The 22,256-nt window shown below is 37.3% G+C and overlaps 1 protein-coding gene across 1 annotated transcript in view; it reads right to left on the reverse strand.

Moving 5' to 3' along the window:
- The window catches only part of GLRA3 (glycine receptor alpha 3), a 123,151-nt gene that overhangs the window by 31,968 nt on the left and 68,927 nt on the right, over positions 1 to 22,256 (reverse strand). Inside the window, exons 4-5 of the mRNA XM_027771044.1 lie at positions 17,191 to 17,328; positions 11,198 to 11,412 (exon numbers count right to left, since the gene is read on the reverse strand). Of these exons, the coding sequence (XP_027626845.1) occupies positions 11,198 to 11,412; positions 17,191 to 17,328 (353 nt within the window). The remainder of the gene's footprint in view (positions 1 to 11,197; positions 11,413 to 17,190; positions 17,329 to 22,256) is intronic.

Consider the following 22,256-nt stretch of genomic DNA (forward strand, 5'->3'; position numbering starts at 1 on the left):
CCCGGACTTGGTGGCTTAAACTCACACTGGGTGCATGTGCATGCGTGCCCAAGATCCTGAGAGGAGAATGGAGGAGAGAAGGGATTGCGGCATGCCATCCCCCATGGAGGGTGATTTCTTGCTTTCTGTCTCTCTGTCTCTTTCTGACTTTCTGGCGAGCGCATGCGCCCTTTAGCAAAAACCTTTCCAAAAAAAAAAAAGAGAGAGAGAGAGAGACGTTGGGACAATAACTGGAACCTTCCTACGTGGCTTCAGCAATGCAGAACTTTGCTTTACTCCTATGCCACTGCAGGGCATCCTGTAATCTTTGGACAACATTATTTTTGTTTGCTTGTTTTTTTTTTTTTTTTTGGGGGGGGGGAGAGATTTTTGCTATAGGGTGTGTGCACTTGCCAGAAAGACAGAGAGAGACAGAGAGACAGAAAGCAAGAAATTACCCCCCAGGGGTGATGGCCACATGGTAATCCCTTCTCTTCCATTCTCCTCTCAGGATCTTGGGCATGTGTGCATGCACATGCCCGGTCAACTACTTGGGAGTTCAGTGACATAGCCATTATGCCAACTGCTGGTCCCTGGACAACGTTATTGAATAACAAGTTTTAGGTTATATTCCTTGACATGTACCTAGGGTGAGCTCTATTTTAAATATGACACTGTATGCTGTGATTGAGAAACCAGCCAAGACACAGGCCTTTACCTTAGTCCACACAGATGTGGTTCAAAGAATTGTCCCAGGACTAGTACATTTCTGTGCCACAGTTTATAGATTATAGTATTGAGTAGAAACATGTTAGATGTGCTTACTGAGTTATGAGCCAGAATATTAATAATCAATGGCTTCTTGAAATACATATTTAAATACATTTACTAATAGCATAGTTTAAATTGAATAAGACATTGATTAAACCAAAACCAGAGTACGAACCATAAAAATCTCATTTAAACCTATCTGTAGGCAGTCTATTAGGTAAATTTCCAAGAACAATTTAAGAGTGAATACTGTGCCAATTTTTTTTTCTCCCAAGTGTACTCTTTATTTGAGAAAGAGGTATAACAAAGCATCACATGGCATGTTTTTGATTAGCTAACATAGCCCTTCGACTAGGGTGATTTGTTTTCCCTTCAGTGACAAGCAATTCTGGCAAATTCCCCCAGTTCCTCAGAAATGTCAAGTAAACCATAATGAGTCATTTTGGCTGTGGGATGGGCAAATGACCCAAGCTAAATATCAAAGCTTTTTCTCTGAGATAGGCTGAAAATTTCTCTGCTTGGGCCATGCCTTGTTTTCTGGGTTTGAATCTCAGATGTCATTGACCATTCACTGCATCATTTATTTTTTTTAAAGAATTATTTATTCAAGTTTATTTATTACTATTATTTTTTAATTTGCTAGAGGACACATGCACTCACCAGAGAGAGAAATACACACAGAAAGAGAGAGAGAGAGAGAGAGAGAGAGAGAGAGAGAGAGAGAAAGCCACTAGATCCAGTACTCAAACCATGGTCAGCCAGCACCTTAACCACCCCGCCACCTCCTGGTTCCCATCATTCATTTCTTAAATCCAAACTGTACACCTAATCCCACATTTCTCTGTAATGCAAAAATCTGTGTAAAAATTATACATTTTGTGGGACCAGCAGATGGCATAATGGTTACATTGCTGGACTCCCACGTGGTTGGGCAGTTTGAGTTCTGGACCGGGAGGGTAAAAATTCACGCTGGGCATGAGTGCATGCATGCTGAAAATCCCATGAGGAGAATGGAGAAGGGATTGCGGCATGATCATCCTTTCTGGGGGGTGATTTCTTGCTTTCTATCTCTGTCTCTCCAGAGAGTGCATGCACCCTATAGCAAAAATCTCCCTGTAAAAAACAAACAAACAAAATTACATTTTGTAGAGTTTATTGGAAAAAAGAAAAATCTCTGAAACATTTCAAACAACTTCATTCAACACCTAACGCTAGAGAGAAAGGAAAAGGAACAAAAGAAAAGGGTGAACAATATTTTAAAAGCAGGTGTTTAAGTACAATGAAGCTGACATCGAACAGGCAAAAATGGCTGACCTGAGGACTGCTTTCTCAGGGCACCAAGCTCTAGGCAGCAAGTCACTCAGCATGAGATATTGCGAGCTTTGATATTCTAACATCTGTCAGCCTGGAGGGCAACTGGAAACAGGCCTAATGATGTCACATTCACGTAGGGGAAGGTGGGAAAAGGGGGATGGAGAGGGATGGAATCAAGGCGAGAAAGAAAGAAGCAAAACATTTATAGGACACAGAGGTGGAGAATGATCTGTTGATGATAATCTGTATGGTAATATCTTTGAACCAATATACAATGAAAACTCATTTGGTGTACTGTCATGATACACAGTGATGGAATGTAAAATAAAAACAAAGCAAAATATTCACACTGATTATGATGCTCTTAACACTTAGGGAATGAATGGTGATTCTAGTACAATAATTATTTTCCACATAAAGGTTTATACTTTAAGAGAAAATGCAGCAGGGAGTCATGTGATAATAGAGTTGCATTATTTCCAAAGAGATTAACTGCATCCATTTTTCCAATCACCAGACAAGAAAAGTACAAGTTCATAAAAAAACAAACAAACAAACAAAGAAAAACCATGCAAGGATTTAAAAATGTTTTGCACCAAAATAGACCTGTACTTGAATTCCATTTTACCCACACACTTTTTGAAATCTTTTTATACAACCAAAGAGGCTAAAGGATTTTAAAGGTTGCTGTTATCTCTGACTCCCATGTCAGTTACTGGAGTTTCAGCATCGTCTCTTCTATAGGATGTGACTCTTTTTCTTGTGTTTAACACTTAGGTGAAATGGTAAAATATATCTACATGCACTGGAAATGCTTCTTAGGTGTATGCTAGACTTTCTGGCATTTCTTTTGTTTTGTTTTATTTTTGTCATTTTTTCACATAGGGGCCTGTCGTGTGCTCACCAGAGAAAGAGAGAGAAAGTGAGAAATCACCCCCCAGGAGGGATGGCCATGCAGCAATCCCTTCTCCATTCTCCTATCTGGATTTTGGGCAGGTACCTACTTGCGTCTGGTGTGAGTTTCAAGCCACTGGGTCTGAGACTCAAACTGTGGTTGGCATGTGGAATACAGTGCCTTAACCCACACAACACACGCATGCTTAGTTAAGGTTAAATTACATTTGTGACCTCTCTCTCCTTTACATTTTTATGCTGGAGCTTTTGTATTTCTCTTGTATTATCTTTACTGTAATCATATATTCCTATTCCCTTTTTCTATGGAATCTAAGAACTTCATTTATAACTTCAAACTGGAATCATGAAAACAGATGTAGCCTGGAAGGTGCCTTTTAACACTGATTTTCAGAACAAGTTCTTCTTTCACTGTGAAAGGGGTAGTTTAATATGCATTTTAATTGATGATGGGATTCATTAAATGGGTCTAGGCTATATCTGCAGTAAAGGGAGTATAAGATATTTAGGTGAAATAGTCTCAAAATTGCAAATACATTTTTTGAGTTCTAAATTCAGTTTTTTGCCAAATCCACTGCATTATGCCATTTTTAAAAAAAATCTAAACTTTGTGAATTGATCATATACTTTACCATTTGTCTTATCAGATTAAAAAAATTCATGCAACAGTTCTCTCTCTGTGTTAAGCACAGAGCAAATATTTCATAATTGTTCTTTTCTCCCACTTAGTTGGGCACAGTAAGTTTTGTAAATGAGAGCTGTAAGATGAAATGTGGAGCCAGAGAGAGCCGCCAATTTCTATTCTTATTATGACCATCCATGTTTAGGGTTTATACAGTAATGCTTTTTATATCAGTAATAAAATTGGATGGTATTTATAAACACTGTATGTTGTGATTTCAGCAAAAAGGTTATGAATGTATGATCCTTTTATACTCTGTGCCTTGTTTTCATTTTTATCTTTTTCCTAAGTGAACATATATAGAACCCCATTAGTATGATCTATCAGATTTTTTTTTTTTTTTGGAGAGGTTTTTGCTATAGGGCACGTGCGCTCATCAGACAGACAGAGAGAGACAGAGAGATAGAAAGCGAGAAATCACCTCCCAGGGGGGATGGCCATGCCGCAATCCTTTCTCCTCCATTCTCCTCTCAGGATCATGGGCATGCACGCACACGTGCCCGGCGTCAGTTTAAGCCACCGGGTCTGGGACTTGAACCGCAGTTGACTACGTGGGAGTCCAGAGACATGGCCATTATGCTAACTGCTGGCCCCTCAGATTGTTTTTAAATGTTGAGGCCAGATGGTGGCAAAGTACCAAAACTTGACATGCTGTGAGGCAATCTCACGTAGAAAGGATTATGGTTCAAGTCTAGAGACCTCCCTGAGTACACCAGGCATGCATGGGCCAATGATCTGGGGCTGGCTAAAGGCTGAGGATGGGTTGCAGTGTCAACACTCTGTTGAGGGTACTCTCTCTCTCATTTGTAGAAGAAATAAGTAAACTTAAAAATTTAAATTAATATATTGCTCACATGAAATATTATATCGTAAATTTAAATTTACTTATTAAATAATGTCACAACAATAAATACAAAAGGAACCCATTTGTGTCATATTTGTAATAAGCTTGGTTGAAGTGATAATGTTAGCTATCTTGGGGCTGGCAGCTGGTGTTGTGGTTAAGGTGGCTGGATTCCCACAGGGCTGACTGCAGTTCAATCCCTGACCTGGCAGCTTGCTCTCTTACTTTTCTCCTCTCTCTCTCTGGTCAACTTCAAAAAATAAAAAATAAAAAAAATGACAATAAGTAAAATTAAATTAAAAAATTCTAAAAAATAAGTTAGCTATTTTTTTGAGGAAATACTAGAATGTGGTTTTTGAATATGAGGATCAAAACATTACTGACAGTCGTTCCATTCCTGGCCCACCCTAAAAAGTCAGCACAGTGGTGTGTGCCTGTGGTCCCAGCTGCTCTGGAGACTGAGGCCGAAGGACTGGGACAGGGAGACCCTTTCTAACCCCCTCCCTCCCTCATACACACAGAAAGCACCCAACAAATTACTCAAAGCAATAACTATTAATTGCTATATTATTATAATAAGAGAACCTGATTACTATGCAGCTTTCAAACCATTTACAATATCACTAATATTTACAATCTATTCTCCTTTGCACGTACAGGGTATTTTTCTTCAGAAGAATGAATATTCACTGTTGAGATAAGAACACAGCAGTAATTATAAACCCTTCATTTTCCTTCCCATTCCCTATCTTCACTATGTAACCAACCTCACATACAAATGTATGACACACAGAATCATAGTATTCAAAAATATATATTCAGTTTATATTTTCAAATAATTGTAACCACATCTATAATTTGCATCTTTGTTTTAGAGAGAGAGATTTTGAATGACCAAGCTGCAATCCCTTCTCCTCTACTCTCCTCTAGGGGTTTTGCACATGCACACACATACACCCGGCATGAGTTTCAAGTTGCTGGGTCTGAGACTTGAACTGTGGTTGACTATGTGGGAGCCCAGTGATATAACCATTATGCCATTTGCTGGTCCCCATAATTAACATCTTTAAGAATAAGAGCTTAATATAGAAGCTATCTTTACTGTGTTTGCTAAGACCTAATGTTTTTATTCTACTGCTAGGTAGATAAATGTTATCTTTACATTTGTTTCATTATTTGGTGAATTTTAGGGGAAAGTGTGGTTTAGTACAAACAGTAACTCTCTGCATTCTCTTTAGAGAGTGCTAGACTTTCAAGCTAAGATTAAGTTAATGTTTTAAAAGTTCCCATTATGTTTAAATATCTGCATGAAATGTACTCAGTAGCTGTGTGTGTGCGTGTGTGTGTAGATACATAGATGATAGATAGATAGATAGATAGGTAGATAGATAGATAGATATAGATAGATGGATGGATTTAGGCTCTGAGGATAGAAATATATGAAAGATAGTTTGTTTCCTAAAGTAACTACTCCAAGTGGATATCACAGATAAACTGAAGGAAGAAAATGAAAGGAGCTGAGGGACAAAGCTCGAAGTAATTATTGAAGTTAAATAGCTTTCAGTATAGAATCTGACATTTGTATAGCTATAAGCTCCTGAGCATCTGTGAAATAGTTAACTAATTATATTTGAGATTCCACTTGCTCCTTATTTTTTGTCTACTTAGTGCTGCCATGACTGAGATGGGCATAGCAGTGAGAGCAGAGTGAGAGAAATACAATAGAATCTCCCCAAGATTCCTCTCTCTTTGCTCTTTTGATAACTTCTTCCCTTCTGTGTAAGTACTTACTCAAAAGTCAGAGTCAAATCACTGCTCTGAAATAGATAAGACTGTACAGTCCCTTTCCCTCCCATCTTCTCCCCAGCTCCCCTGTGAGAGGAATACACTTCTCCTCCCCATTGATTTGGTGTGGCCATAAGACTTGGTATAATTTGTGGAATGAGAACAGAAGTGACTACCAATTCTGAGAAAAAACTTGCATGTTTCTGTCCACCTTCTTGCCTCCATGAGCTGCCATGGGAAGAACTTGTTACTGGACCTCTCTATTCCAAAGTGAAGGGAGTCAGGAAATAGACCTGAACCCACAGTCTAGACCTCACTCAGCCAATGTCATGCTAGCCCCAAAGAAGCACAGGTGACTCACTGGCCTGTGAACATGAATAAGTGTTATAAGACATTGAGATTGGGGATTACTTGTTATCAGAATAATTGGGATGAAACTGTATTGAAATAGCTCCCAGTGCCAAGAACCTTATAAAATGTTAAAAGTCAGGGTTTGGGTAAACTCAGAACCTAGAGATCCCCTTACCCCTGCTAAGTTTACATCTGAGTATCTGAATATATGCAGTGTATATAGAATGTGTGAGCATGCTTATGTCTGTTCAGTGCACTATGTTAAAAAGTCTTTGATATAACAGTATACTGAAAGCTCATTTTAAAGGATAAACTAGTGTGTTCATGTCAATGTCCTGCAGATGATACAAAACGGAAAATGTACTGAAGTTGTCCTTAGTTGGTCCCTATAAAACAGAATGGAAAGAAGGATGAGGGTTGGTCTCTAATAAGAATCAAAAGATTGCTGAGATCAGAAAAGGAAGAATAAGGTGTACATAATATTGCTAGCGCTACCAAGATTTCCACCCAAGATTCCTAATGTGGACTCCTTCTAGAACTCAGAGTGTCCAAATTAAAATTATGTTTTTTCTGTTTTGCTGATGTTTTTTATTCTTACCCATCCCCATTCCTATGCATGCCCATACTTAACAAAAAATCTAATTCCCTTAGTGTCAAGATCTTAACTGGATATTAGTATCAAATTTACACTGAAAATAATTGAATGATTATTACTATCCCCTCTTTAACTCCTAGTAAAAATCTAATCCTCCTAAGGATCATTGCTTTTCCATATCTAAAGAAAATAACAAAATATTGGGATCTCATGGAGTTTGGGATGAGTTTTGGGGTAAGTGGTCTTGCCTTTCACCAGACTGTCCTATTCTGTGGTTGGGTAGAGATGGTTCTGGGAGAGGAAAGGAGAGAGAAAACGATGACATGTCTAAGCCCACTTTCAGCTAGAGAAGAAGAGAACCACAGATAGACATCTTCTTTTCCCATCTTTCTGAGCTTTCTTATCTTCTCAGAAAGGTCACCTCTTCTCTGCTCCCCTTGCAGTTTACTTTCTAAAGCCTGAGGCAAGGAAGTCCTTAGTTTTTAATCATTCCATGTTGTTGTCTTATAAACATCTCAAAGTAAACACATTCAAAGAAGAACCCTGGATCAGCCTTTCCCCCAATCTTTCCCATCAGTGGATACCATCAGAACGTCACACGAATGCTACCCTTGACTCCTGTCTTTCCTGAATCCTCAATGTCCAATTCACAAGTAATTCCTATTTATTTCATCTCCAAATGTATATTCTCAAAAACATCAACTTCTTCCTAAGTCTATCTGCTATTCTCTACCTTTGCTACGAACAACCTTACTAGCTGACCATCTGCTAGGGACTACAATAGATTACTTGGTGGGCTCTCTGCTTCCTCGTGTCCCCACCCACCTGATCTTCATACACAAGTCAGAGTGATCACAGCCCTTGTTGGAATTCTTCAGTGGTCTATCACTGCACCTCAGATAAACATAATCATTACCCAAGTCTATAAAGCCCTCACTCCATTACCACTGCTATTTTTTTCTGTGCTCCAAGCACATGGTGTAAAGTGCTCCTAAGGTTATATAATCTTAAACTTGCTGGCAATAGAATACACATGTCATCCTCTCCTGACCAACTGATGAAGACACTGCAAAAATCCAAAATAGCTCCAAGTGCCAAAGAACAAATCATAGGTGTGTTCATGTTATGGGCTGTTACATGCTTGATTTATAGTGACACTTGTAGAAGCCAATGCAGTAGAAAATATTAGCCAGGAATCTCAGCTCTGTGGTTTTCAAAGAGTTGAAGTGTATTCTTTGAGTTTGTTTTGAGTCTTATGTAATGAATTTCCAACCTCCTTCTTATTCTACAGGAGATAAGAGTGTATGTTTTATCCACAGAGCCTGGATAAAACACTAAGCAGTTATAAATTATTTAGTGTTTCTTTCTCCTGTGTTTGGTATTTTATTGTTTTCTTGAATTTAATTTGTTTTCTTGCTTCCTAGAATTTTTTTAGTAGGTGAATAAATGGTGGTCATTTCAGTGGCAAGATTTTCAGGCAATTGAGGAATTCTTTTATAAGATTGAAAACAGCATATCTTACGGTGCATGGTTTTAGATATCTGGTTCGAAATGTTAAGAGTGAACCCTTCCCTGTTGTCTTTCTAGCACCCCCAAAATTACGAAATCAGAACTGTATTTTAAAAAAATATTTTTGACTTACTCAAATGGTTTCATTCAGTAAGATTAATTGTTTATTTTAGGTCTTCAGAGTCTGTCTTCCTAAATTCTATTGTATGTAACAAATACACTTAACTCCCCTTTCCTTATCTATCACAAAGTTCTTGAAATTGTAGTAACCTTACCTTCAAAGACTTTGCTAGTCTTTGTTTTTGTGGCTGGGTTAAACTGATCATTGCATTTCCAGTGGTCATTGTCTCTCTGCTCCAAGAGCTGGAGGTTTTGTATAAATGCATGGGTATAATTGCCTGTGTGTTGAAAATTTATTGCTTCCCTGAGATCTGGTTGAAAGTAATGCCTTTAAAAATTCTCTCCTATTTCTTGAGAAAAAGTATGAAATCATCATAGACCTTCTTTTGCTTTTTAAAAAAGTTTTTTGCTTTCTTTAAAAATTTTAATTCGTGTGTCTATTCTGTCTTTGTTCAAATTTCTGCTTTCTCTAATTATATCTTCATGATCTCCTCATTCCACCTTACTCTCTGTAGGAGCGCTTTCTGCTGTGCCTTAAAAGAAGCACTTTGCTCTCTTCTCTCTAGTTGAACACTTACACAACAAATGAGCTTATACTTCTATTTCACTGAGGAAGATGAACACGTAACCTAGAGATTTCCTTTACAAATTAACTATGGAGTTTCTGTTATTACCCAGATCCCTTGAGACATTGATGCATATATAAATGAGCATTGCCACTTATTAGCTTAAATTTATAAGCAGATTTAGAATTTTTACAAGGGCAACATTTTATAAAACAGTAAATGATATGGATCGTTTTGAAAATGCAGCTGTTGATAAAATTAAACATTACTTTGAAAGACAACCATTATATCTTAATGAGGCAGAATGAGCATTATTAAATACCAAGTTCTTCCTACATAAGTAACATTTCTAATGGTGAAGAATCCTATTCCCAACCTTTATTTACTTAAGCATATTAACCTAATAAATTGAATCATGAAATGCAATTCATAGAAAAGGCTAAAGGAGCCATGATGATAGATTTATAATTTATTTGGTGTGTCAAGTAGATAGTATCAAATACACACAAAAAGTTAATATCATTTTATTACACTGAAAGATATCATTTCCATGCAAATAAAAGCAAAGCTTGTTGGAAACTTTACAGGATTACTTAATTTAGATAATATAATAGAAACTTCTTAGCAGTCATTCCAGGAGAAAAATTAATTTTCAATTTCTATGCAGCTAAATGGATAAAAAGAACTTCCTACGTTTTCTTCCAGCATATTTAATGAAGCTCCTTCACAAACCTCATGGAGGAAATATTTTTATTTTAATTCTGGCAGCTCAGCATGGATTAAAATAATAGATTCAGATAAATTTACCTACCAATTGACCTATGGCTACTTAATGGACAAAAAGAAAAAAGATACAAATATAATAAATACCATATTTAATCTAGAGTACGGCAGTATGGACACTCTGATACAGAACTTGCGAGGATGTTATTGCTGTAATGTTTTTTTAGAGATGAATCTGGCAATACATACTGATGCAGCTAGCTCTCATTGTGCCAGTTCTAGATCTGAGAATGTATACTAAGAAAATTAGACTAAATATGTATATGTTATATACGAGGTCTTTGAAAAGTTCATGGAAATTGCATATCATGAAATAACTACATGGTTTTCAATATTTTTGTACAAAAATGAGTTCATATTTTGATTCCATTTTTCCACAAACTTGTTGAAGTCCCATCATATATGTATGTATCTGTAAATACATATGTGTATCTATATACACATATATATAGGTAGGCATACATATACAGCACACATGTACACACACACACACACATACATAATATTGAGTCATCAGAAAAGCCATGATGCATTTTTGCATAGAGAAACACAGAAAAATACATAAAAACTTTTCCAGTGACCCAATATAAATGTTCATTATGGTGCTACTTCTAAGATGAAGTATATTATGGTATATCTATGCAATGAAGTACTATGTTGCCATTTAAATTGTCATGTAGGTACAACTTAAATAAATGTTAAATCTATTTATAAATGTTTAAAAAATACAAAGAATTCCATAGCATATGAGAGCATTATTGAACTTTAACTGAGGTTCTTAACATAAATCGTGAATACCAGATATCACTGGCATGTAGAATTTCTTCTGTCATGGACTTCTATATAGCTCACAAGTTTTATGCCATAGTTATATATTGCTTGTAAAATTATTAATAAATAATAAAGACTATAGAAAAGATCTGACAAAAACTGACAATGACTTCTTTATAGGTGCAAATAGGTCTATTTCCATTCAGTGCACTTACCTTTGGTAAAGAAGCCCGTGATCCCGAACTCTGCGTCGTCATCGTCAGCACAGTGGTTATTCCCAAAGCTACCCTGGCCGGAGCTGCATCCATATTGATCCAGAATGAAACCCAGGAGAGAATAACGATCAGGAGGCTGGGAATGTACATCTGGATCAGATAGTATCCCATTTGCCGCTCAAGATGGAATCGTACTTCTATGCATGTAAACTTTCCTAATTGGTTGTAAAATAAATGCAACCATTAGTAAAAGTAGGTCTTTGTTACGACATTACATATTACAATGTCAGTTTCATGATAACGTTATCATAAGACTTTCTATTCTGGGGTCAGCAGGTATCATGGTGGTTGAGGTGCTGGACTTACCACATGGCCAACCACAGTTTGAGTCCTGGGATCTGATGGCTTTGCTATCTCACTTTCTTTCTCTCTCTCTGCCTCTCTCTAGTGAGCATGTATACCCTATGGCAAATTTTAAAAAATATAATAATAAATAAAATAATAATTCTTAAATAACAACTTTCTATTCTGATGAAAAGAGACTGTAACCACATGTTACAGTCTGTTATTTCACTTCATTCTAACATTGTTTCTGAGGGAGAGAGGAAGAAAACAGGAGACAGTTTAGTTATCATATGAAGATCTTTACTCATTGACTATTTCTGATATATATAAGCGTTTATTAAGAACCAGGTGATACTTGTTCCAGAGGCCCTTCTATTTACTTTAAAGTTCTGAGGAATAAATATAATTGAAGAGTAATTGTTTCTTAAATAATAATGCAAACACATAGGGAAAAATGTGTTATTTCCCATGAATAACTCTGGGAAACAAACTTACTAAAACTAAGTGAGATGCATTTGTTCTACATATATACACCTTTTTGTTTTTACCACTGATCACCATTATGTTAATAAATATAGGAGCTAATTATGCTTTCATTAAATATTAAGATAATATTTCTACCTATTTCCTGGTTTACCCTCTATTCTATTATATCTGCTACTCTGTGTTATTTCTCCTTAGAAAAAATGTTCTTCTAAACCACTCAATTCTTAGTTTTATTGTCCCTCTCCCTTGTCTTTTTTAGTTTGCTATAAGACTGTGCACTTGCCAGAAAGAGGACAGAGAGAGAAAGGGGGAAATGAGAAACCACCCCAAAGGATGGCCAGAGAGGATGGCCACGCTAGAATCCCTTCTCTTCCATTCTCCCTTCCAGATTTTGGGCACATGAACATGTGCCCTGCTTGGTTCTCACGCCACCAGGTCTAAGACATGAATTGTGCAGTTGGTCACTGAGATCTAGTGCTTTAAACTCCATGCTACCTGCTGGCCTGATTTTAGTCTCTCTCTTTCCCATTATTATTCATGTATGTATGTATGTTTTTGCCATAGAGCTTGTGTATTCACAAGAGAGAGAGAGAGAAACAGTGAGAGGCAAAGTGAGAAATCACCCACCCTAGAGGGATGGCTATATTGCAATCCTTTCTCCTCCATTATCCTCTTGGGATTTGGGGCATGCATACGCATGCACTCAGCATGATTTTATTTTTTTTAAGAAATTTTTGCTATAGGGTGCATGTGCTTGCCAGAGAGACAGAAAGTGAGAAATCACCCCCCACCTTCCCCCCAGGGAGGATGGCCATGCTGCAATCCATTCTCCTCCATACTCTTCTCAGGATTTTGGGCATGCATGCACACATGCCCAGTATGAATTTTATGCTGTCAGGTCTAGCACTCGAACTGCGGTCTACTACATGGGAGTTCAGCTACGTAACCATTACCCCATCTGCTGGTTCCCTCAGCATGGTTTTTCACAAGCAGCCAAATCCAGGACTCAAACCGTGGTGGTCAGGAATGTGAGAGTCCAGCCCCTTAACAATATGTCACCTGCTGGCCTCAACATTCTGCTCTTTAGCTAACACTCTCTGACCCAACCATGAAAGATAGATGTTAAAGAGTGCATTACCGAAAGCTGTTAGTGTATTAGTAGGTAGGTTCAGTGCAAAGCTTCTATTAACGTGACTCAGGCCACAGCTGTGCACTCATCACACAAGCGAGGCAGGGGCACTACTCCTGGGAAAAGGATGAATATGATTCCAGAGCTCAAAACTCTCTCTTTTTTTTTTTTTTTTTTTCTTTTTTTTTTTTTTTTGAGAGTCTTAGCTATAGGGTGCATACACTCACCAGAAAGACAGAGAGAGACAGACAGAAAGTGATAAATCACCCTCCTGGGATGGATGGCCATGTCTCAGTCCCAGGGGGGGTGATTTCTCACTTTCTATCTGTCTGTCTGTCTTTCTGATGAGCACACGTGCCCTATAGCAAAAACCTCTTCAAAAAAAAAAAAAAAAAGAAAAAGAAAAAGAAAGAGCTCATAAGCTCTAGGGAAGTTGAATTCCACTACTAAGAGCCTACCAATTAGGCATTCATGACAGTGACACAGGATATTTGATCAGCTTACCAAATACTTACAGAATTGCATGAAAATACTTTTGATTTGGGGACCAGCGGTTTAATGATATCGCAGTTAAATAACCCACTGAGTAATCTCATAGCATATTTTTTAACAATTCCTAGTCATTTGGATACATCGAATAAATGATTTGAGTTCTATGTAACTATGAGAAAAAAAGCTCTCATTTTTAAGTACAAAGTGTTTTCATAAATATTGCTGGGAAGGAAAATAAAGGTGTACACATATATACACACCATTACTAACTATGACTATCAATACTCTGTGTGTGGTTCCAAAAGGAAAAATTAATAAGTCGGGCAAAAATTATCGAAATATCGATACAAACAGAGTAAATATAATACAAACTTATGGCATTAAGGGAAACATATATCAAACAAGTAAACCTGAAAGTGAGATAATTTCTGACAGGGAAAGTAGGAAGTAGAGAGGGATTTAACATCTGCTTATTACAGAGAGATTTCCGGAGTTGCTACGGAAATCGTTTAGAACGCTGAAGGAGTATGAGACATGGAAAAAATTGAGGGGAAACTTTATGTGCAGGAGAAAGATCAAGTAAAAAGGCCTGGGGGACTGAGTATATCTGGTGTATGTGAGTAAGCCATTGTGGTGAGATTACAGAGCACAGGGAAGAGATGGAAGATTTCAGAGAAATTATCAGAAGACAGATCACAGGACTTGAGCACGAACCTAACGAATAACTTTTGGATCGTGAAAATAAACCTGAATAAAACCTCTAAGTTTTGTGCAATTCACTTGGGTGTGAAAAGAATTCTAACTTCTAAGTGTTTTATTTTATAGAAGAAAAGGGTGCAGTATTTACAAGTCTTCTACAATCTAATGTTTCTTGCTTTTTTGTCTTCACATAATTAAAGAATGATACAGTATCTGAGCCGAACACTGGAAAATATGAGAATTAACAGAGAATTCCTTTGCTTTGTAGTAGTAATTATAAAACAGAGCTTCTGGTCAGAGCCAAATGAATTATGTACTTGATTGAGGACGTGCTCAGATTCTTTTATATAATATGTAAAAGGTCTCCATAAAATTTTAGGCAAGTGGGGCCATTGGGTGGTAGTGAGATTAGGGTACTGGGCTCCCAAATGATGACCGTGACTTGAGTCCCGGACCTGTCAGCTTGCTTCCTCACTTTCCCTTTCTCTCTCTCTCTCTCTGTCTCTCTCTGATCAAATTAAAAATTAATAATAACAAATAAACAGTTAAATAAACAATTATTTTTTTAAAAAATGGGGACATGTTATTGTGCACCTACACTGTAAAGATGTGAGATCACTATAATATCACCCAAGAAAAAAATCTGTCCAATTTCTTGCTTTTAGTTGTCATTCATAAACATAAGTTCTTCTCCTCTAAGCTATAATAGCTTGGTAGATAGCTCACTGAAAGTACATAAATTTATTTATTCTGTGATAAAAGAGTCTTGAGATCCTGTATCATAAAAATTCATCCCTTGGTTGGGACCAGCAGTTGGCACAATGGCTATGTTGTTGGACTCCCATGTAGTCGATTGTGGCTCAAGTCCCAGACCCGGTGGCTTAAATTCAAGGGCACATATGCGTGCATGCCCAAGATCCTTAGAGGAGAATAGAGGAGAAGGAATTGCAGTGTGGCCATTTCCCCGGGAAGTGATTTCTCACTTTCTGTCTCTCAGTCTTTCTCTGTCTTTCTGGCAAGTGCATACGCCCTATTGCAAAAGCTTCTCCAGAAAAAAAGAAAGGAAAAAAAAATCATTCCTTGGTAATATTCACAACTTCACCTTCTGTTTTGGTTTGAATGACATCTTTCTAAAGTTTATGTCTACCCAGAACCTGTGAAGATTAACTTATTTAGAAATAAGATATTTTACAGATGTAATCAAGTTAAATGAGATTATGCTAGATTAAGGTGGACCCCAAATCTAATAATACTGGTGTCCTAATAAGAAGGGAGAAATTTGGACACTGAGACAGGAACACAGAGGGAGAATGGCATGTGACTACAGGCAGAGAGTGAACTGATGCATCTGCTGGATGAGGAGTTAAGGGATGTCAGAAATAGGAAGCTTACGAAGCAGAGGGTCAGCAGGTGGCATAGTAGTTAAGGCACTGGACTCCCACATGGCCAACAATGGTTTAAGTCCCAGACAAGGAGGTTTGAAACACACCAGACGTGCATGCATGCATGCCCCAAATCCCAGGAAAACGGAGAACAGATTGCTGCATGGCCATCCCCTTGAGGGGTGATTTCTTGCTTTCTCTCTCTCTCTCTCTCTCTCCAGTGAGTGTGCATGGGCTATACGAAAATCTCCCCCACCTTACCCCCTGCAAAAGAAAAGAAAAGAACAAAATGAGGCTGGGAAGAATTTTTCACTGGAGTCTTGAAAGAAAGCATGGCCTTGCTGACACCTTAACTTCAGAATTCTAGCCTCCAGAGAACTGTGAAAGAATACATTTTTGCTACTGTAGCCATCAAGCTTATTGATAGTTTCTTTTGGCAACATAGGAAACAAATGTACCTCTTTAACACAACTCAGAGGAATTTTAGCTTTTCTCTGAAAAGATACTATTAATATAACTACCCCCAGTGAACGGAGCAAAGATATTGCTATGAGACTTGCCAGCCTTTATCTTTGCATTGAGATGTTAACCTTGAACTCCCTAACAGGCTGGATATCAGCTTCATCTCTGACTTAAGAAAATGGCAATGTCTTTTAGCTCAGAGATTGTGAATTTGTTAAGGAGATAAGAGGGACTGGGCACTTGTGTAGTGAAAGGTCAGATTACAATTCTGGAAAGTGCTGAGCCCAAGATGAATCATACTTACTGTAATAAAATGATAAGGGCAGCAGCTGATGCTAGTGGGAGGTCATGCCCTCATCACATGGGAGCGATGCTCTTGGGCAGCCGAATGAGATTCAAAGGAACAGGTTATGGGCAGTTAGCATAGGTATTGTGGGACTAGTTCAGGCATAACAACTGAGAGAAGGGAACATATTTCATGAATACACAATACCACATTGAGTTTCTCCATCCTTGGGGTTGATAACTGTATCTGTTATCTACCCTCAAAGGCAAAAGTCTCTTGTGTTAGTGTAGGTAGTACATGCTTTGTTTAAAATATCTTGAAATGAATGAAAATATGGCAGAGGGCAAGTTTAGGTAAACAAGCCTTTAAACAGAAGCAATTTCTTTTATTTTGCTAGCAGATGGTATTTACTGCCCAAGAAAGATTTTTTTTTTAAAAAAAGCCACATTTCTTTGCTAACATAGAAAGTAAAGGAGCATTGTTGGAAACATCATTACCATGGAAGTAATGCTGCACACAAGAAATGATTTAAATAGAATTGAACACCAAGCATTTCTCTAGTCCCATACAAACCAATCATGTAAGGACATGGACTGAGTCAATGTATCCACAAAGTTTCCAATGCATCCACTTTATGCTCTATGGAAAACAGAAAGTCACAAATAATTAAGATCACAAGTTAGAAGTGTGAGGAGGAAGAGTCACCTCCTACCTGTATTGTAATGTTTGGTACAGTATCGTAAATCTTTTTCTTCTTTCAACAGAAACTGCGGCAAAGTGAGTCCTTCCGCCACTTGTACAGGTGCTTCATCTTGCCATTCAAAAATGAGATCGTTCATTGTGTACCCAACTAGGAGAAACATAATAAAAATATTAACAGCCCGAAGAGAACAGTCAAAGAAAATAAATTTTAAAGCACACACTTGGATAGTCACATAGGGTGAGAAGACTAAAGAGCGTCATCTTAACTCTATCAATTTTGTGAAATGGATTGAGTTACGCAGGGCATGATTCCATTTCACACAAGTCCACTGACATAGTCAGGGGCAATACCCACCAAATAATGGGAAAAAAAAAAGTCTTAGGAAAAGTACAAGTTCTAAGACTATGAAGTTCTAAGACTATGAAGCAACACACAAGGGAAACCGTCCCCACAAATTCTCCTGGAAACAAGTTTGTGTTGAAGGGCAGAGGCTGTGTGAGTGGTTAGGAAACAACTGGCCTAGAGAAGGTTAGGTCAAACAGAGCAGTGAGTGGGTAGGAAAGGGAACAGATTGCTCTCCACCTTCCCAAATACTTGGGGAAGAACCTTCCAGAAACAGCTGAATTGGATCGAGCTGTGGTGATAGTAACTGCAACAAGAGGCCATCCTACATCCACTTGACTCTTGATCCTACCTAGCAGCATCCATTTTGTGGGCAAAGAGGATGATAGCAAAAAGAACGTCTGTCACCCGAGATCTCTATAGACTCTCTGAGATTCTGCTGCCAAAGCTTTTAAGGGCAGTGCTGTCCAGCTTTGGTTCGTTACGGAGCAAGGAGAGCACTATTTGGTAGAGTTTGTAAAGTCATCCAGACCAAAGGAGGAGCTCTTCTGAATTTTGGTTCCAGAACTAACATGAAAACTTGCTGGATTGTCCTCTAGACCGTTAGATTTAGCACAGCGAGGACTTAACGGTTGGCTTGCTTACATCAGAATAGTTGTTATTTAACCCTACAATGAACTATTGGAGGGCCAGTAGTGGCAGTGTGCCCTGCTAAGATGTTGTGTTCCACAGGCTGCACCACATGACAAGCCTGAGTTCAATTCCTGTCCCACCTAAAGGCCGGATATGGTGGTCATGCCCCTGGAATCTCAGTGACTAGGGGAAACTGAGGCAGAAGGATCACTATACAGTCTGACTCTGTCCGAAAAGAAGCAAAACATAATTAAAAAGAAGATAATGATTTGATTGGTCATATCAGAAGCTTTCACTTTTATTCATAACTTTTTCATATATCCATTATACATACCATTTTACCCTGAGAGAAAATAAATACACATTTCTTCCTGATCTAAAGACAGTAATTCTAAAGACAATAATTCTTACCTGCTGCAAATAAGAATATATATTAATTCTTCCCTACCTATAATCACTGAAGACATGACAGGAGATTTTATCCAAATGGAGATAGACGTATGTAAAAATGAATAGAAACTTTTTTTTTTCTTTTACAGTCTAACTTGTTTTCAAGGTGTCTGTAAAAAGAAACTAGCTCTCTGAGATTCCCTTGAAGACAAGTTTTATTTCATCTCAAATCCAAATTATAGGCAACATATTCAGTTTGTTTTTGTGTTACATACTCATCCACACTAAGTATTTGGGTATGAGCATTTTGTAATCATATCACACTACTTTAAGTCTGAAACCAGAAAGCAAATAGATAGCCATGCTTAGGGGGTTATTCTTTATTTTGAGTAACTTACTGGGTATTTAAGGAAAATAACTAAATTGTAATAATGCCTCGATAAACCTTCAAAGATAACTTTTAAAAAACTGATGTTCTTCTACATGGTTCAAAGTGTTTTAACTTACGCTTTTGGTTAGCAGGTCTTGACACAAGTGTAATAATGTTAAGGAGAATAGACTGACTAATAAGATTAAGGTCGTGAGTTGAATTGCTTTGTACAGTAATGAGTTTTGTGGTAGAAAATAATTTATTCAGGGAACAAAGAAATCAACTCTAACCTCAGCTAACAATCTCATACGATTGCTTCAGTGGAACATGGAAATGAATGCAACAAACACTCATTTCTTGAACGAGTATTTGCTAAGTATGATCTGTGTGTAAGGAGTCATTCCAGGTTTCAGGGAATGTGAAGTGTTTTTACCAGGCGGAGAGCGAGTGGTACATGAGAGATGTAAAGTGCTGTGTGCATTCACAGGCCGGATCTCTCATACCACTTAGGTCTCATTTAACTCGAACCTTGTAAACAAGGCAGGATTTGAAATGTCAAAAATGTAAAAGAAGGTGAGGAATTTCAGCAGAAAGAAATAGCAAAATGACCCAACAGAAACTGCAAACATCCAAGATAGATTATAGAACTAGGAGTAGCTTCATTTATCTACAGCCACTTTGCATGAAGTGGCAGATGAAACGAACAGATACACTGATGTAAGATTGTGTCAAGTTTAAATTCCAGATTGAAAAGCATGATTTTCAAAATCCTCTGTGGGCAAGGATGAGCACTTGGAAACTTCTGAGCAAGGGAATGACATAATAAAAATTGTGCTTTAGAAATATTGCTCCATCAGGATCCTTTCCTAGGATTCACGAGGTCAAAACGCTCTCATAATCATACAAGGGTACTATTTGCTTTATCCATTGTGTCAACATTTACCCTGATGTTGAAAACACAATGGTGGGTAAAACTTCTAGTGCTTTCGTGCAAATAAGGCAGTCGCACCGAACGGGTAGGTATTGTATTCTTTACTGCCATATCTCACGGGAAAAACAATGCCACTTTCATTTTACAAAGTCCTTGAGCCTTCATGAAAGCAGTAAATATCTTGCAGTAAAAACAATGCCATTTTTATTTAAGAATGTCCTTGGTTTTTGATGAAGCAGTAACAAGGATTAATTTTATTAAATACTGACCCTTAAGTAAATGTTTTATTAATATTCTTGGTGCCCAAATGTGCACTCTATATAAAGCACTAAGTTACATACTATAATTCGATGATTCTTTCAAGGAAAAGCATTGGTGTTTTAAGCTGCAAGTTGAACTTAGTAGGGAATTATTTTATTTTTTTAAAATATCATCTCTACTTGAAAGAAATGTCTGGTAAACTGGTTATTACGCTTAGGTATTTGGCATGCCATTTTTGGAAGATGAAAGAAGTAAACCTATCATGACAAGGGAAACAACTATAGTCAGTATTTACTGTCAATGCTAGATTTTAAACTTTCAAGTCAAAACAAATTTTGAAAAAGTTGTTTCCACCCCATGAGCTTGATAGCTTCTCAATACTTAAAGATTTTTTGATTAGGTTGATGATGACATTAACAAATATGGTCTTTTGACATTGTACAGTGAAATGTGTCAGTTGTTTGGAAGAGCTGAATAATTCATTAAACTAATATTTTCCAAATGACCAAAGCACGATGTTAAGAAAACACATATAGGGCCAACAGTGGCATGGTGTTTAAGGGGGCTGGATTCCTACATGGTTAACCATACAGTTTGATTCCCAGACCCAACAGCTTGAAAATACACAGGTATGTGTGCATGTGTCCCAAAATCTCAGAAGGAGAATTAGAGTAGAAGAGATTGTGATGTGACCATTTCACTATGTGGGGTGTTTTTTCATTTTCCTTCTCTCATCTTCTCTCTGTCTCTCTCTGGGAAGTGTATGTGCCCTTTGGCAAAAAACTAAAAATAATACTGCATAGATAAGAGATCAATTCAAAGTGCAAGATAAGCAAATTTTTTTAATAAAGGGTTTTGCCATTGGGTGTGCGTGCTCTCAGAGAGACAGAGAAAAAGAAAGTGAGAAATCACTCCCAAGGGTGGATGGCCACACTACAATCCTTTCCCCTTTAGTCTCCTACTGGGATTTTGGGCATGCATGCACATGTGCTAGGTATGATTTTCAAGGTGCTGGTTGGGGCACTTGAACTCTGGTCAGTCATGTGGGAGTCCAGAGCCTTAACCACTACACCACCCACTGCTCCCTAAGCAAATTATTTTTTATTTGAAAGAGTATGCAGAATGCATTGATAAGTTTCTAATTTTACATTGCAACTAAGCTTTGAGAATCTACTACCTTCAGAGACTAAAGGTCTATTTACTTTCTTGAGAAGGAAAAATATAACAAAAACTTTAAGTAGAGGTAATATTTCAGTAGATCATTTTTTCAAAGTTGGCACTTAATTAGATACATATTTATGGAAAAACAAATATTTATTTTCAAAGTTTCCAGTCTAAGTCACTGACAGCTATGCTATAGTTGTGTAAATCTCATACCTCATGTCATTAGTAGCTTTCTCTCACCATCTTATAAAATATCTTTCCTCCAATTATTCCATCCCTTTTCTCTTATTTTTTTCTATAGTACTTATCCTTACCCAACATTGTATACATTTATCAGTTTTCTATTTGTTTTTTCTACCTTGCTTTTTCAAATTTAAACTTTATGAAAGCAGAGACATTTTGTGTTTTAATTATTGGTATATTTCTTAGTACCTAAAATAGCATTTGTCAAATAGCAGGTACTTGAATATTTGAATTAGAAATAGAAAAGAAAGAGTTAGGTGTAGTGTTATGTTTTATGGATAGCGTTAGGGTTAGGTTTAGGGTTCAGGGATAGTGTTAGGGTTTCAAAGCATTGGTGTTTTAAGCTGCAAGTTGAACTTAGTAGGGAATTATTTTATTTTTTTAAAATATCATCTCTACTTGAAAGAAATGTCTGGTAAACTGGTTATTACGCTTAGGTATTTGGCATGCCATTTTTGGAAGATGAAAGAAGTAAACCTATCATGACAAGGGAAACAACTATAGTCAGTATTTACTGTCGATGCTAGATTTTAAACTTTCAAGTCAAAACAAATTTTGAAAAAGTTGTTTCCACCCCATGAGCTTGATAGCTTCTCAATACTTAAAGATTTTTTGATTAGGTTGATGATGACATTAACAAATATGGTCTTTTGACATTGTACAGTGAAATGTGTCAGTTGTTTGGAAGAGCTGAATAATTCATTAAACTAATATTTTCCAAATGACCAAAGCACGATGTTA

Source organism: Tupaia chinensis, unplaced genomic scaffold (genome assembly GCF_000334495.1).
Source record: "Tupaia chinensis unplaced genomic scaffold, TupChi_1.0 Scaffold000179_1, whole genome shotgun sequence".
Classification (NCBI taxonomy): domain Eukaryota; kingdom Metazoa; phylum Chordata; class Mammalia; order Scandentia; family Tupaiidae; genus Tupaia; species Tupaia belangeri.